Source organism: Physeter macrocephalus, chromosome 11, assembly GCF_002837175.3.
Source record: "Physeter macrocephalus isolate SW-GA chromosome 11, ASM283717v5, whole genome shotgun sequence".
In the NCBI taxonomy this organism is placed as follows: Eukaryota; Metazoa; Chordata; class Mammalia; order Artiodactyla; family Physeteridae; genus Physeter; species Physeter macrocephalus.
This window is the reverse complement of record NC_041224.1, coordinates 139962208-139977864: the sequence shown is the minus strand read 5'-3', so window position 1 is coordinate 139977864 and position 15657 is coordinate 139962208. Positions and strand designations below refer to the sequence as shown.

Genomic DNA, 15657 nt, shown 5'->3' with positions numbered 1-15657 from the left:
ATACTAATTTTAAGGACTTCTGGTATGGGGAAATAAACAAAAACAACTTATACCAGACTGGCTCTATGCTTTGCCTGTCCCTCATAATCACAATAGTCTCTCCTCAGACTAACACCTCATTTTTAGATTTATGATCTTACAGAATTCAAAGAAGACTGTTGTATCCAGTATATGTAAAAGCAATTGTTTTTACAAAGCACTGGTTTGAAATCAAAGTTTCTTCCAAAAGCAAGTAAACAAAATGAACCCATCAATTGCAAATTAGGTATTTATTAAGGTTTTACCAAACATTTGATAAATTCTTAATGATTAAGAATATAGTTTTATAGATAAAAATTGGTAGTTTAAATTCATTGGAATTAAAAGTTAGTGGATGTCAAGAGTGTTTTAAGTACCATGAGAAACTATAGCCATAAAATTTTAAGCTCAGAATGCAGTCATCAGGTGTAAAAAACAAGATATAAATGAATAAAGAATTCTACTTAAAAACAACTGCCTGCTTGAAAGGAAATTTATTTCGATTAAAAAAAAAAGATGACGCTATAAACAAAGTTTTAAATTTACCTGATGGTCTTCGCAAAACTCAAAATTGCTTAATCTCTTACAATAAGTAATTCTTCACAATCATTTTTTTTTTTAAAACAGCTGTCTTGTTGGTCACCTTAGAGTAAAACTGCACATGGGAGAAAATGCCTCCAACTAGAAGACTCTGCCTTTATGACTTTTGTATGGGGGCTGTGCTTGCTATCACAATACCTGCAGGGTCTCTCTCCCGGTCGGGAGCCAAGAGGGTTTTTCATCCCTCAAGGGTTTTGAAGTGGGAGAGGGCTATAATAATGGGAGGAAGAACCCACTAGACTGCTGATGAGCCTTCTTCCCTTTGTTTAGTCAAGGATGTGAAGAGTAACTATGCACCCCGTAAAATGCCAGCGCAGGGAAGGGGGCTAAGGATATAGAAGAGGCATGAATATGATCATAATTTTAAGCAATTTACAATTTTAGTTAGCAGGAGTATAACTGCCTAGTATTATAGTAGTTGTATATCTATCTACTACTAGATTATGTATTTTCTGACTTTGGACACTATGCCTTCAAATACAGCTCAAACATTTTTGATAGTTACCATGAATCACAGACTTTTGCAAAAGTATTGCAATTCAAATCAGAAGACACTTTTGGCCCTCAAGTCTGGCAGGAGGTGTAGAAATGTAAAACCAGCCAATTCGACAAAATGTGATAAGTGTTGTAAAATACATAAAAGAATATAGGAGCAAGGTGAGGGGATGAATGGTTCTGCTGGGGGTGCGGTGATGGTGGTAATAGTAGGGAAAGCCTCAGAATGTGAAGAGCATACAGCCCGGGAACAAGAGCAAACAGCATAAACATGAGGCTTGCAAAGGCAGGCTGTGATTAGGAAAGGACTTTGTAATGATATGTTAGAGAATCAGAACTGGACACTGGGTAGATGTGAGGTTTGAGAGAGCTAGAGAGGAATTAGGTCAGATTTGTATTTTTAAAAGTTCTCTGAGTTTGCTGGATTGGAAGGGAAAGGGGAGCTACTGTCACAGTCCACAGAGAGGGTCAATGCCTGAATTAGTCTTGCCACCTGATGATGGAAAGACGACCCCTCCCCCTGCAGCAGAGAGAAAGAGAGCATGGGAGAGGGAGAGAGAGGTGTTAATGCTGAGATTTTTTTTTACTTTAGGTTATTCATGTTTGTAGCCCTCAAAGTTTCAACATGTTATAAGTGCTCAATAAGTTCCATGAAGTAAGACACGCTAATTTTAGTCACAGTTTTATCGTCAATGACTGGTATTTATTTTTATTTTTGTGCCCTAAAATTAATTTATTCCAAGAGGAATCTCATTTTTATATTTCTAGTTTTATAAAACCTACTTCGATGCAGTACAGAGGAACAGACTGGAGTAGGGAAAGCATGGACATGGAAAGAACAAGTTGCTACTGCACCAGTCTAGCTAGGTGAAAGAGAAGAGTGGCTTGAACTAAGGTGACAGAGGGTAGAAACTGAGGGAAGTGGGCAAATTTGAGAGCTATAATATAAAGTAAGTAGAAGAGACAGGATCTGATGTCTCATTGGATAGGGAGGCAAGAGTGAGAGGACTAAGGTGACTTCCATTTATCTAGCTTGAGTAACTGGGTGGATGGTGCTTCTATTCAAGTAGATTAGGAACAAACAGGGAAAGGACAGGTTTGGGGGAAAAGATGAGTGCAGTCTTGCACATATAGAGTTTGAGGACTTTGAAAATATGAAGAAATCCTCATTGGAATTTTAATATAAATGCCTGGAGTTAAGAAGAGACATAAGAGACATCTTTGATGCACATATAGATTTGGAGTCATTACATCATTTAGTTAGGAAGTAAACCAGAAAAAAATGTAATGTCATGTATGTCAGGTGATTTAAGAAGGTAGGCAAGTCAAAGATGCTGAATACCTACTAAGGAGTCAAATGAAATCATGACAAAAATTTGTTGGAGGTCACTGGTGATCTTAGTTGTTTTAGGTGTGGTGGAAGTACAAGATGCACTACAATGAATTGAGTGAACGGGGGGCAGGGTGGTAGTGTCAGGAAATACAACGGTGTATATACCTCTGAGCAATCTGGCCATAAGGTGGAGGGGTTGGTGGAAGGAATCTGGACAGGTTGCCAGAAGGCTGGAAGAGATGTAAGCATGTTTTTAAAAGCTGATAAGAAGGATACAACAGAAAGGAATAGATTAAAGATGCTGGAAAGAAAAGAGATACTTCACAGTCTAAGACAAGAAAGAAGGGAATGAGATCCAGAGCCTAAAAAGAGGGACTCATCTTACAGAAGAGGACAACATACTATCAATTGTACATTAAGGGAAGGAGAGCAGGCAGGTGGGGTTTAGAGCTGGCTCCCAATTTGAAGCTCCTAGTTTCTTTCCAAAGTGAGTGGAGTGGGGGTAGGGTTGCTGGCTTAATGGAGGAGATAATGATTAGATTATAGAAACTGAGAACCGAGTAATAGTATTGAAGGCCCAGTGAAATTTGTTAATCACAAAATTTAGAGTGGTACCATTCTTCTCTGTGTGTACACTTAAACAGAAAATTTCAGAAACCACATGTCATGCCTAATATATTCATTATGTGGTAAGACACTGTTTTATAATTTCACAAAACAGTTTACAAACAACCTGCCTATAACAAATTAGTAATCTCCCCCCCCATTTTAAAAGGTACATACATCTTACTTTCAGTCATCAAGCTGTGGTTCACATGCTATCAAATCTAAGGTTTTAAAATCAGTCTTACTACCACAACTATAAAATACCTTTTTCCATAAGTACATTAAAATGTAGGTGTATGTGTGTGTACAGATGTGCAATCCTCATTAATCTGATTAGGTGATCCTAATTTGGTTAGAGTCTTATGCTAACACTGTGAAGAAAGGTTTTGCTAAAGACATTAGGACATTTTTGCTTGCTTATTTAACAGGCTACACTTTAAGACCTTAGCAGATAAGTCATTACATTTGAATGCAAGCTAAAGCCTCAGTTATTCATTGAAGCCTGGCTTTATAGGGTCTACTCAGAAACACCTGACTGGCAGCGGGAGTGACTAGATATACCTAAAATACTAACATTGCCTTTAAATTTTCTGTAAACTTTATTGACTTAACATGATTTTCCTGAGTTATCAAGCATTTACTATAGGTTTATACCCAAAGTGATCTTGAATGATCACTAACAAATGCCTTTATGGTTGATCTACAAAAAGGCATAAATACACAAAAATAACACTTGATTTAAACATTAAAAAAACTCACATTTCGATGAATTAAAAAGCTCAAGCACTTATGCTTTTTATAATAGGGGAATGTAATCCTAGGAATTAAATGTAACAGTGATCCCTAGAAATTCAACGACTGGAGAAATGGGTGTCAATACTTCTAAACAAAAAAGAGCATTTCTTATAAAAATTCACTAAATTCTAATTTTCATTACTAAATATGAAATTAGAGGAGATTTTTGAAAGGGCCCAACATATAAGCCTACCTATAGCAAACCAAAAGGATAAAAGAACTAAGACTAGTCAAATTCCCACCTGATATTCAGTCTTCTAAACAATCACCTATTTATTTTACCCTTAGACAACATTTCTACATTCATCCAAAGTGAATATAAGAGTAAATGAATACCTGACATCATTGTTTATGTTTACATGAACTTTTCAATCAATTTCAAAACTCAAAAGGAAATTCAGTAATATCTTTTCTAATATAAAAACGTCCTAACAAAAGACATTTAAGTAATACCCACAAAAATATCCTCCAGAACCTTTTTCAATATAATTATCAATGACTTAAAATGTAGAGTCATCAATATAGGTAGGACCTACTTCCTGTCAGACTCTCAAGTCTCTTCCTACCCAGTAATAGTATGAAATATATTTCTTGTACTCAAATCCTGAACTACCAATGCTTAGGAATTCAAAATAATATTAAGTATAAAAGATGCTCCTCCACAGTAAATCTCAAATCTCCTTATTTAAGGCTATGTTAGGGTACTCAAAGTATCAAATATAAAAACAATGTCCACTGCCCATTAGTATTGCAGAAGTATCTAACACTTGTATGATTCTACTGCATAAAATTTACAAACACCAAATGGCTGGCTAAAGTATTGTTACAGTGGTTTATAGAATATTATAAAAGATCTTTTTGATCATTGTCAAGCAACATTAAATCCTCATGGAAAGCACAGCATAATTACATTTTGGGAAGAATAGGATCTGTAATGTAAATACAACAGCTTAGCCTCATTTATATAGTAAAGGCCTGTAATGACTAAGCCAGGTAGGCCCTGGCTTATCAGATTTTAATTCATTTTATACCATATCCATTTTTTTCCTTTGCTAAATATAGACTAAACTGTTTTTCAGTTTTACAATATATCAAATTTTTAAAAATTACTGTCCAAGACAGGTTAGAATGATTCAGCATCTAAATCTTAAATCCAAGAGCAAGAAATGCAGCTGATTTTTTTTTTTTCTAAAGCAACCAAATCTCACTCAAGAAAATCTACTTGTACAGCCAGAGAAAAAGAGGAAATTAGTTTCTATTAGGTAATTCAATAAAGTATATGCATGAAAATGAATATCTGAAAAATAGTTTTAAATAATCATATAATCAGTGACTACATTTTGTGATTGTGCTTTTTTTTTCTTTAGTAGATGAAAAGCATCTTGGTTCACTTAGTTTTAACAGTTCATAATTTAAGTAATACATTTTAAGAAGATACTATCCTTACAAAGGTCCTTACCTTTTTAAATTACTTACTACCTGCAAACAATAGGTAACAGAGCTTGCCTCTGCTCTTCATTCTTTTTTTTACTAACATTTACTCACAGCTTAAATAAAACATTACGACTTTTACAAATTAATAGCTATAAGACCACTATTTACTACTTACTATTTCACAGCCATACTCTCTAGCCTTACTACACAGCCTTTTTAACCCTCTTTGTTTAAAATTTCAGGTTTTTTGGGGGGGTGGGGATCAGGGAAAATGCAATTTTGAAAGGGATACAAATTAAAAGTATTAGCAAAAATCAAGAGACTATGTATTTCGGTATTTGGCAATATAAGATCCTAACTTCAATGTTAATTTAAAAAAAAAAAAAAAAGCAAAACCAGACTGCAACAGTTCACACCCTGAAAATGTGGCCTATTTACCCTGAAAACATATAATCTATAAATAAATACAGATAAAATACAAAAATCACATTTAATGTTTAGACTTTAAATCCCAAATTTTTCCAAACTGTCATTATCATTTTCATTTCAAAATCTATCTTATGTTTCAGAAAAATAGCCTTCATCCTGATATTCTAAAAATAGACTCCTACTGTCTCTTTTACATGAAACAATTACGCTTGGTTACAAGTCCTACCATATCAGCCATATCATCAATACCTAAAATTCTTTAACCTCATCTTTGGCAATCAAAATGGTAATATATAAAAAAAATCTTACCTATATGCTGCATTTTCTTTCACATGTAAAATGGTTAGATTCCCCTTCTACTTAATCAGTACAGTATCTGAACATTTTTCAGTCTGACTTGCAATATTTGCTTTCCCTCTTAGGGCATAGCATCCGCAGGGTTATACAGCACTACTTACATTCTCTTCCACATAAAAATCAGACATTACATGAAAGGAAAAGAAAGACGGCCCATTTCAAAGCATCTGGCAAACCTCCATTGGCAACCCGCCAAGCCTCTGCAAAACCTTCCTGTCTTTCCGAGCATGCTCACTTAAAACCAACAGCCCGTTACTATGGCAACTCTGTAGGCAGCCTGTAAGTATGAACGGCCATTCTGATTTCAGAGTGCAAAAAGCCAAATACTGCAGGGGAAGTAAAAGGGAAGAAATACCTTATGCCCTATATCACATACCAGTACACTCATTTTGTTTCAAAAATTCTTGTGTATGTAAAACAGAAACAAACATTCCACATTTTCCAAGCAAATATTTTTCATGCTAAAATAGGTCTTTTTCAGTAAACTCATTCTCTTTGTCTGCCCCGAAGCCCCTTTACCTCATAACAACCAAAACTATACTGGACAGTTTATCCCACTTGACAAAACACTGCTGAAAAAATAGACAGCAATATTCATGTAAGCAATTATGCGGTACTTCATGAATGATTTCCTACAATTACATATACATCCTTAACAACACAGTGATATTACAAAGAAAACCATTAGCACCTATAAAATACAATCAAAATCTTTTCTATGATTTATCCAACTGCCAAATGAAATATTCTTCCATTTAGATAGGATTTTTTTAATCCTCATTATCCTTGAGATACTGTGAAATGTCTGAAAAGAGGTGAGATTTCAAAGTTAAGACAGACCAGACCTGTGTTCAAATCTCTGCTCTCCACATTTGAGCTGTGTCATCTTTGGAAAGTTATTTAATCTTTCTGACCCTCACTTTTCTCTTTAAAGTAGAATAATAACAGTTACTCCATCTGGCAATAATTTAAATGAGTTAACACATGTAATATACCTAAAAGTTACATTTCCTTCCTCCTTGGTTATTTGGAAAAGATGTTATAAAAAAAAAAAGTTTGCACTTGCTGCTCATTTAACCTGAAAAGTTCTTCTTTGTCATCTCTTACCCACTAAACATTAGTTCTGATTTGCCCACTAAGCTAAAAGCCAGAAAGCTCCCCCTTTTCCAAATAAAGCTGAGCTAGGAAAAGACAGCAACAAATAATATAAAGAATCTAACACAGGGAAAATATAAGAAGGTATTATTTTTAGAGTATTAAAATGTTTTCATATGTTACAAACATGAAATTTCACCTACCATCTCTTCTTCTTCCTTTTTGGCCTCCTTTTCCTTCTCTTCATCATTTTCTTCAGCAGGGCCAACTTCATCATCACTACTGGATGACTCAAGGATTTCACTTATATCCATTTTCCAATTATCAGGAACAACTCTAGTTTTTAAGAAGATGCTTGCTTTCTGCAGCCCTAAAAGTAAAAATGTACTTCAGCAGTTGTTATGGAATTAGCACCATAGAATAATACAAAGCCATGACATTCAGAGTCAGAAGATCTGGATTCAAATTCAGCTGTCATTTCTAAAATGATACAGTAAATTTGAACATATAAGTTATAATATTATATTAATGTTTATTTTTCTCCAGGGAATACTGTCAGAAATGTTAGTGGTAAAACATACAAAGAATTAAAGTCAAATACTTTATCTAGATATTTTAAAAAGACATTAAAGAAGAGTGGATGTCAACTCTAAACAGTTAAAATGGCACCAGAAAATATTCAGTCTTGCTTTTGCCACTAAATTTGCCATTTAGAGTCACATCATGAAATAATGGATTGATTTCATCCTTATTTTACCTGGTTTAGCAGAGAGCTCAGATTCAGGTAGATTGAGAATGTCTACTTCCTTGATATCCTTTCTTGCTATAGAATAACTAATTATAGAGAAGAATAAATAGGAGGGAAACCATTATTAAATACGAATTATCACTTAAAGAGTCATGTTAACACAGAAAATATAAATCTCAAAATCAAAATTATTTTACCTATAAATTGTTTTAAAAAGACCATGTATATCCTAATCCTTAATAAAGGGCAAGAGGTAATATAGGCAAAGCTAATATCTTAATTCTAAAGATTCACATACTCAAAGCACACTAATTTGAGAGCCTCAAATTTGTTAATATTTCAACTTATGCAACCCTCTTACCTACAATATGGGGTAGTTTATATCAGCATGGTGTTTTCCTTATAGTGTCTATTTTGATCTTTCATATTTCTCAAATTGACTGTTCAGTTCAGTATGAAAAATTTAATAGATGGTAACATTAAAATATTTTTATCATTGTAAGATATATTATGGTATCAAATTTTTCACAGAGAATCACAACTCAATAAATACATAATTTTACATTTTTTGGAAACAAAGCAAAGTTGAAGTGAAGGAAGGTTTCTAAAACTCTGACCTTTTTTAAAATTAATTTTTATAGGAGTTCAAAATCTGACTTTTAATCAGAAAAAAGTCAAAATAATTATTCTAGTAATATAAATTCTATTAAAAGTAAATTTCATGTTTTATAATAGGAAATAGTACACATAATAAAAATAAAGAATTCTTACAATTAGGGCTTCCCTGGTGGCTCAGTGGTTAAGAATCTGCCTGCCAATGCAGGAGACACGGATTCGAGCCCTGGTCCGGGAAGATCCCACATGCCGTGGAGCAAGTAAGCCCGTGCACCACAACTACTGAGCCTGGTCTCTAGAGCCCGTGAGCCACAACTGCTGAAGCCTGCACGCCTAGAGCCCTTGCTCCGCAACAAGAGAAGCAACCGCAATGAGAAGCCCGCGCACCGCAAAGAAGAGTAGCCCCTGCTCGCCACAACTAGAGAAAGTCCACACACAGCAACTAAGACCCAATGCAGCCATAAATAAATAAATAAATTAATTAATTAAATTTTAAAAAGAAAAAAAGAATTCTTACAATTAAAAAGAAAATCAATACTATGCTTTATTTTAAAACTTTTTAAATATTATTCTCACATATTGTTGTTCAGTTTTTATATAAAAATTTTAGGGACTTGCCTGGTGGCGCAATGCTTAAGAATCTGCCTGCCAGTGCAGGGGACATGGGTTTGAGCTCTGGTCCGGGAAGATCCCACATGCTGCGGAGCAACTAAGCCCATGCGCCACAGCAACTGAGCCTGCACTCTAGAGCCCGCGAGCCACAACTACTGAGTCCATGTGCTGCAACTACTGAAGCCTGTGTGCCTAGAGCCTGTGCTCCTCAACAACAGAAGCCACCGCAATGAGAAGCCCGCGCACCACAACAATGAGCAGCCCCCACTCGCCGCAACTGGAGAAAGCCCGCACACAGCAACTGAAGACCCAATGCAGCCAAAACTAAAATAAATAAATTTATCAAAAAAAATTTTTTTTAAGTAACCTACATTACAAAAAAGTCAAAACATATTAGGTAACAACTTCTCAGTTCATGAAATGATTAAACTTTAAAAAATAAGGTCTTGATTTCCATTTTTTTCTCCCAATGTAACACTATTAAGTGATTCATTACTCACAATTTAGAATCGATAAATGACCGAATTAAACATTGGTCTTTTTTCACTGTGATATCATCATTACAACTGGGAGATACTACCTGAAATATAAAATAAAAGCAGATTGATTACTACTTTCCCTACTCAAAGAAAGAATATATTTTTTAAAATAACAATTCTGGATCCCCTAACTTCTTGAAATGATTATATTTGACAAGAAATACGTTCATTGTCAACAGCTTCCATACCATAATAAATTACTTACAAAAGATTGCCTTATAATTTTTCTTTAGCATATTGGCTTTCTAGATATTTAATATACATAGTCATTAGATAATAAAATGAATAATTAATGAAATATAAACCATAATGTGACCACTTTAAAAATATCAGGATTTATTCTAAGCCAAATAATAATAACTCATTTACTGTCCAAAAAACAAAATGTATGATCTATGATGAAGACATGCCATATTTTAATTTTTTTTAAATGCACTTAAATCAGGATCAATTTTGAAATCTGGCTATTTGATTAAAATAAGCACCTAAGTTCCCATTCTTACCAAGGCATGTACAATTTTTAGTAATTAAACAAATCAGAGAAAATCTGAGTGAAGAACTTTTAAATTTCTTAACTTTTAAAAATAACAAATGTCTTAATATTAGTAACTAACCAATCTCTGTATATTCTTTACAGAATTTAATATTTAAAAAACATTAAAGGCTACTAATAAATCGCTGAACTGTATCTGCTCAACATTAGCCCCTCTGTGGTAATCTAGTACCAACCACAGAACTTTATGCAATGATGGAAATGTTCTCTGTCGGCACTGACCAATATAGCAGCAATGAATCACATGGGGCTGAGCACCTGAAATGTGGCCAGTTCAACTGAGAGACTGAATTTTTAATTCTATTTAATATTAATTAAGTTACAATTTAAACTTAAATAGCCACACACGGCTCATGACTATCGTATTAAACAGCGTTATGTCCAGACAATCAAAAATTCTTGGCAGTTGTATCAGCTGTCTTAACATCAGATGGTATTAAATGTTTTTTTGTTTGTTTGTTAGGTGCTGGTAATTACTAGACTAATAACATAGCTGTGTCTGTCCTCATGGAGCTAACACTGAAATGGAAGGGTAAATACAAAAAAAAACATAACAAAGGCTAAGTACAGTGATACCAACTAGGCATAAGATAAAATATCAATAAAAACACCTAGGAGGAAGATTTAACCAGACCTGGGAAGGGAAAATGTGTGGAGGCAAAGGCTTAAGTCTTAAAGGATGAGCAGACAGAACCCAAGGCTTAATTACCTCACCTGTGAACCACTCTAATGGCCTCCAAATTGATTCCTATCACCTCCACTCCTTTCAACAACAATCCATCCACCATACCACTGCGTCATTAACATTCTTAAATATGCAGCTCAAATAATGTCACTCTTCTGAAAAATTCTATGCAGAACTATGTCCAGATTCTTTAGATGAAATTTTAAAGACCCTTCTGCCCTCGATCCAAATTATTTCCCAGTCTTCTTTCCTATTATAACCCTATTCACATCTAATATTTAGCCAAACTGGATTCCCAGAGCAAATAGTTTCACGAACAAACCCCCTTCTTTCCTATTACTTATTCTGTTTCTTCTAAGAAAGTTCTCTAGTGAAGCTCTGCTAACTAACTTTAAATCCTTCAAGGCTCAGCTCAAAAGCTTCATGAAGGCTTTTTTTTTCTTTTTGGATTTTCTTCAAATAAATGCAAGGTCTCAGGACAAGAAGTCCTAATATTGAATGTATACTATTTTATATTACAGTTACTTGGATTATTCTCTGCAGTACACTAAAATCATCAAATGTAAGATTGATTCTTACATTGACTCTAACTCATCTTTTATTTTATCACCTGGGAAATGATAAACCTGTTGAGTAAATAAAGGCTTTTTTTTTTTTTTAATCTCTTGACAAATTATGACCTGAGTATTCTGAATCCAAACCCATTTACGTGTTGGCCTATACAACTGAAAGGTTCAAAGGATTTTCAGACTTTTCCTATGTAAAGTAAATCTACTACACAGGAATTGAGTAATGTATTTACATGCACATTGAAACTTAAAAAAGAAAAAAAAAGGCCTCAGTTCTTTAAAGGAGTCTAACCTAATTTGGGAGGTATTTTGTGCCAAAATTATTATGAGAGATATAAGTGATATCAAAACTCAGAGAAGAAGGGGCATACTTATGTTAAAGTGGTTAGGGGAGAATCTGCAGGAAAGGTAGGACCTGAACTGAGCCTTAAGACATAGTTAAGAGGAGAGGAGTAGGAAGAAGAGAAAGGGGAGATAGGTATTACCAAGTACTATTGATTCCTCTTATGAAGTAATTCTCTTGCCCATACCTTCTCATTCCTTTCCCAAGTAAGCAAAGGTTAGTTTTCTCTACAAACCTACCCAAGATTTGCCATTTCTAAAGTCTAGGTATACCCTTCCTTTTCATAACTTTGTCCTATTCCACTGTCTGCACCAAAAGTTTTTTAAATTACTATATAATATTTAACTACTATACAGTCTTTGAGATGTGTATAGTAAACTCCTTGAGGGCAATGTGTTATGTCTCATACCTCTTTCTTTTCTTAAGGAGCTTAGAGCAAAGCTGAAGTCACTGCAAATCCTTAGTAAATACTAATTGATTTAAGGGGTAAAGGACTGGAGGAGTGAAGTGTCTTACACAGGGAGCAGTTAAGAAAGAGCCTAAGTAGACAGCTTACACTAGAAAATGAGAAACAAACTAAGAGCTAGGGATGACCACAGATATCCATCTAAAAATGCAGAACTGATTCATTAGGCAGAGTCAGTGCCGGGTTTTTTTTTTTTTGAGAATGAGACTATCGTGATTAAATCAATGTTTTAAAATTTCTCTATAAAAGTTACTTCTAGAAAATAAGTCTGAATTTAGTAAAGAAAGCATTCAGGCATCAAGTTAAGAGAAGCTGGTGGTAGGTACTATATATCAGGTGAAAAAAGGTGATGGGAACAGAGTAAAAACAGACCACTGGACACATTTTGAAGGAAAAACTGAAAGATCTCAATAAATACTTGGTTACAGAGAATTAAATAAAGGAAGTAACAAAAGAAGACAGTGAAGTATGTGGGACCTGAGTAGGATTGCTCAATTTTGCAATAAAGTCCAAACTAAATTTGTGTAACACTCTCAAAATATTTTAAATGCTTTCTTAAAATCCATGTTAAACAAATACTTTAAATGGTTAATTAACTTTGCAAAGAAACCTTACTTACCAAAGCAGGATACCATTCACTCTTCTCAGATGTAGATATCACACTTACAACTTTTCCTAATAATTCATCATTGAGACGTCGCTTATCTTCATCTTCCTCTTCACTACTTTCTTCTTCTTTTTCATCTTCGTTACTAAAAGTTAGATTAACTTTATCATGATCTTAACATCAACCATTTTTGATATAGTCATTACCCCAGGGTAGTAGCCTCTTCATTCAAGTTGGAATTGAAGAAATGGATACTTCCCTAGCCCCAAAGAAGTAGTCCTGCGCTGTCCATGGTAACTCTGAGTCCACTTCACTAGATCAGTGAGGACCTGGACTTAGACTCTCATGCCAATCACCGGCTGGGACAGAAAAGCTATATCACCAGGAAGTACTCACTGTGCCAAATACAGTTTAAGAGACTGCCCTTCCACTTTTTATGTATGCCAGGTTCCAGATAATATAACTCTAATTCTCCAAACAGGTTAGGAAAAGATCTCACCAAACACATCAGGAGGTTTATTTAGATAACCTATCTGGATAATTAAACAATCAGACAAGGCCACAATGAGGAAAAATCTACAAAACAATTGGCCTGTACTCTTCAAAAATGTCACTGTCATGAAAAGACAAAAAAAGGCTGAGGAACTTTTCTAGATTAAAGGAGACTTAAGAACCACATAAACTAAATGCATTGCATGATCTTGGATTGAATCCTGGAATCAGGCGATGGTATAAAGGCTATTATTGGGACAACTGGCAAAATCTGAAATAGGTACTATATATTATAAGATAATAGCATTGATAATAGCATTCTATCAAAGTTATCTGTTCTGAATTTGATAACCATACTTTGATTATATAAGAGTATGTCCTTGTTCTTACATAAACTATCTGGGGTAAGAAGTCATGATGCTTGCAACTTCCTCTTAAATGGTTCAGCCAATTAAAATTATTATTAAATAAAAAATAATTATAATATATGTATATAAAGACAGGAAATGATAAAGCAAATGTGTCAAAACGTTTTAATAATTTAGTGAATCTGGATGATGAGTATATGAAAGTTTATTGTATTATTCTTACAATTTTTAAACTTGAAATGTTTTTGAAATAAAAAGGCTAAAAAAACACATATACACACATAACATAGCAAAATAATCCTATCAATTAAGGAATTTGGCAAAGTAACTCAAAACAAAAATAGCCTTTTTTAAAAAGGGGTTGAGATCATTATTCCTATTACTTTGTCCAAGAATTAAGAACAAAGTCTACTCAGCGTAAAATGTCTAAAACAAGGATACAAGATGCTGTGGAAAGGTCACCCAAACAAATTTCACCCCTGTAGAAAACCACTTATTTAATGTTGTGATAACTGTAATGTTACTGTACATGAAAACACTCACACAGGCAGAGAGGACCTCCTTCCTCTGTTCGTCTTCTTTGCAATTACTGGAGTTCCAAAATGCTCTGGATTTGTTAATGGAAGCTGGTCAAGAGTCTGGATAAGAAACAGACAAATTAAAAATAAATCACTTTTTGCTTTTACATTAGTAGGTGTGTTCAATTTAAAAAGTCCATCCATGTTACCCTACCTCACTCTCAGCAAAATGTCTCTCTCCTTTTAAGCATAGTGAGGTACGTCTCAATGTTCTCTCATCACCATCATCAAACACTGCAATAGGCAAAAGATATCAGAGAATTTATGCACACTTATTGCTATTTACCTGGGGCTTAAGAACCATTAGTTATGCTTCAAAACCTTTTAAAATATACACACATTTTTCATTCTATAGATACCAAACAAACACAGGTTAATGGCTGCCCCAAACTGCTTAAGTGTCTCCATTCACTTCTTCAATCTCTATCACTACAGAACGACCTTCTTAAACCATTAGCAACCTAGTCAAAGCACAGATAAATTACCTTTAATCTTAGAAGAACGAGCAAAAACGTGGTTTAAAAAAAAGATTATGGGTTTTTTTTGCAACAGTTATCAATGGAGTATCTCTAATGTACAGAAACTGACTGCTCGTTAATGCTGTTGGTTCACTCTACTGCTTCTACTTATTTGCGTGATAACCTAATATAACAGAAGTACTGGTTGCCAAATTCTAAACTCATAAGATTCAACTTGTTTCTTTTGCTAGAGGAGGATGCAAGAAGTTTAGAAATAAAAGTTGAAACACCAGAAAGAAAATTTTTTTAATTCTAAAAAGTAAGTCATAATTGCACAGAAGCTTTCTCAAGTTTTTATTTCTACTACATTTAAAAGAAATCATACTACTTGGAAACTATGTGTAAATATTTCAAGAAAATGGGGGCAAGGAATTTAACAATTTACTACCAATGCTCTTCATATATCTAGCTATATATATTATTTTGATAATTTTATAGGTTTTATTTTCCAGAAAGGTACTCTGATTTTACCATCTAATATTCACAAAGAAAACTTTCTCAGAAGATACCTGACGCCCAGCATTATAAAAAAATGAAATACAAGAAGACAGAATCCTTACCTCTGATACTTAAAATGCATATACATATCAACAAACGTTTATATATATTATGGAAAAAGCACATACACAGGAAAGCATACATAAACAAGTGATTATTATTTTAAGATTTAATCCTAATTTTTATAATTCTACGTTTTTCAATTTTTTAATGTTTTTCCAATTTAACAGAATAGATTAATGTTAAGAAAGGAAAATTCTGGGCTTCCCTGGTGGCGCAGTGGTTGAGAGTCCGCCTGCCAGTG

General features: G+C 34.0%; 1 protein-coding gene across 4 annotated transcripts in view; it reads right to left on the bottom strand.

Moving 5' to 3' along the window:
• The window catches only part of ARID4A (AT-rich interaction domain 4A), a 61111-nt gene that overhangs the window by 32567 nt on the left and 12887 nt on the right, over positions 1-15657 (bottom strand). For all 4 annotated transcript variants that reach the window (XR_003681976.2, XM_007105228.3, XM_055088460.1 and 1 more), the window contains exons 6-11: positions 14492-14571; positions 14303-14397; positions 12912-13044; positions 9638-9717; positions 7920-7996; positions 7366-7532 (exon numbers count right to left, since the gene is read on the bottom strand). Coding sequence is in view for 3 of the 4 variants with exons in the window: in XM_007105228.3 (XP_007105290.2) it covers positions 7366-7532; positions 7920-7996; positions 9638-9717; positions 12912-13044; positions 14303-14397; positions 14492-14571 (632 nt within the window). In the remaining variant the exon portion in view is untranslated. The remainder of the gene's footprint in view (positions 1-7365; positions 7533-7919; positions 7997-9637; positions 9718-12911; positions 13045-14302; positions 14398-14491; positions 14572-15657) is intronic.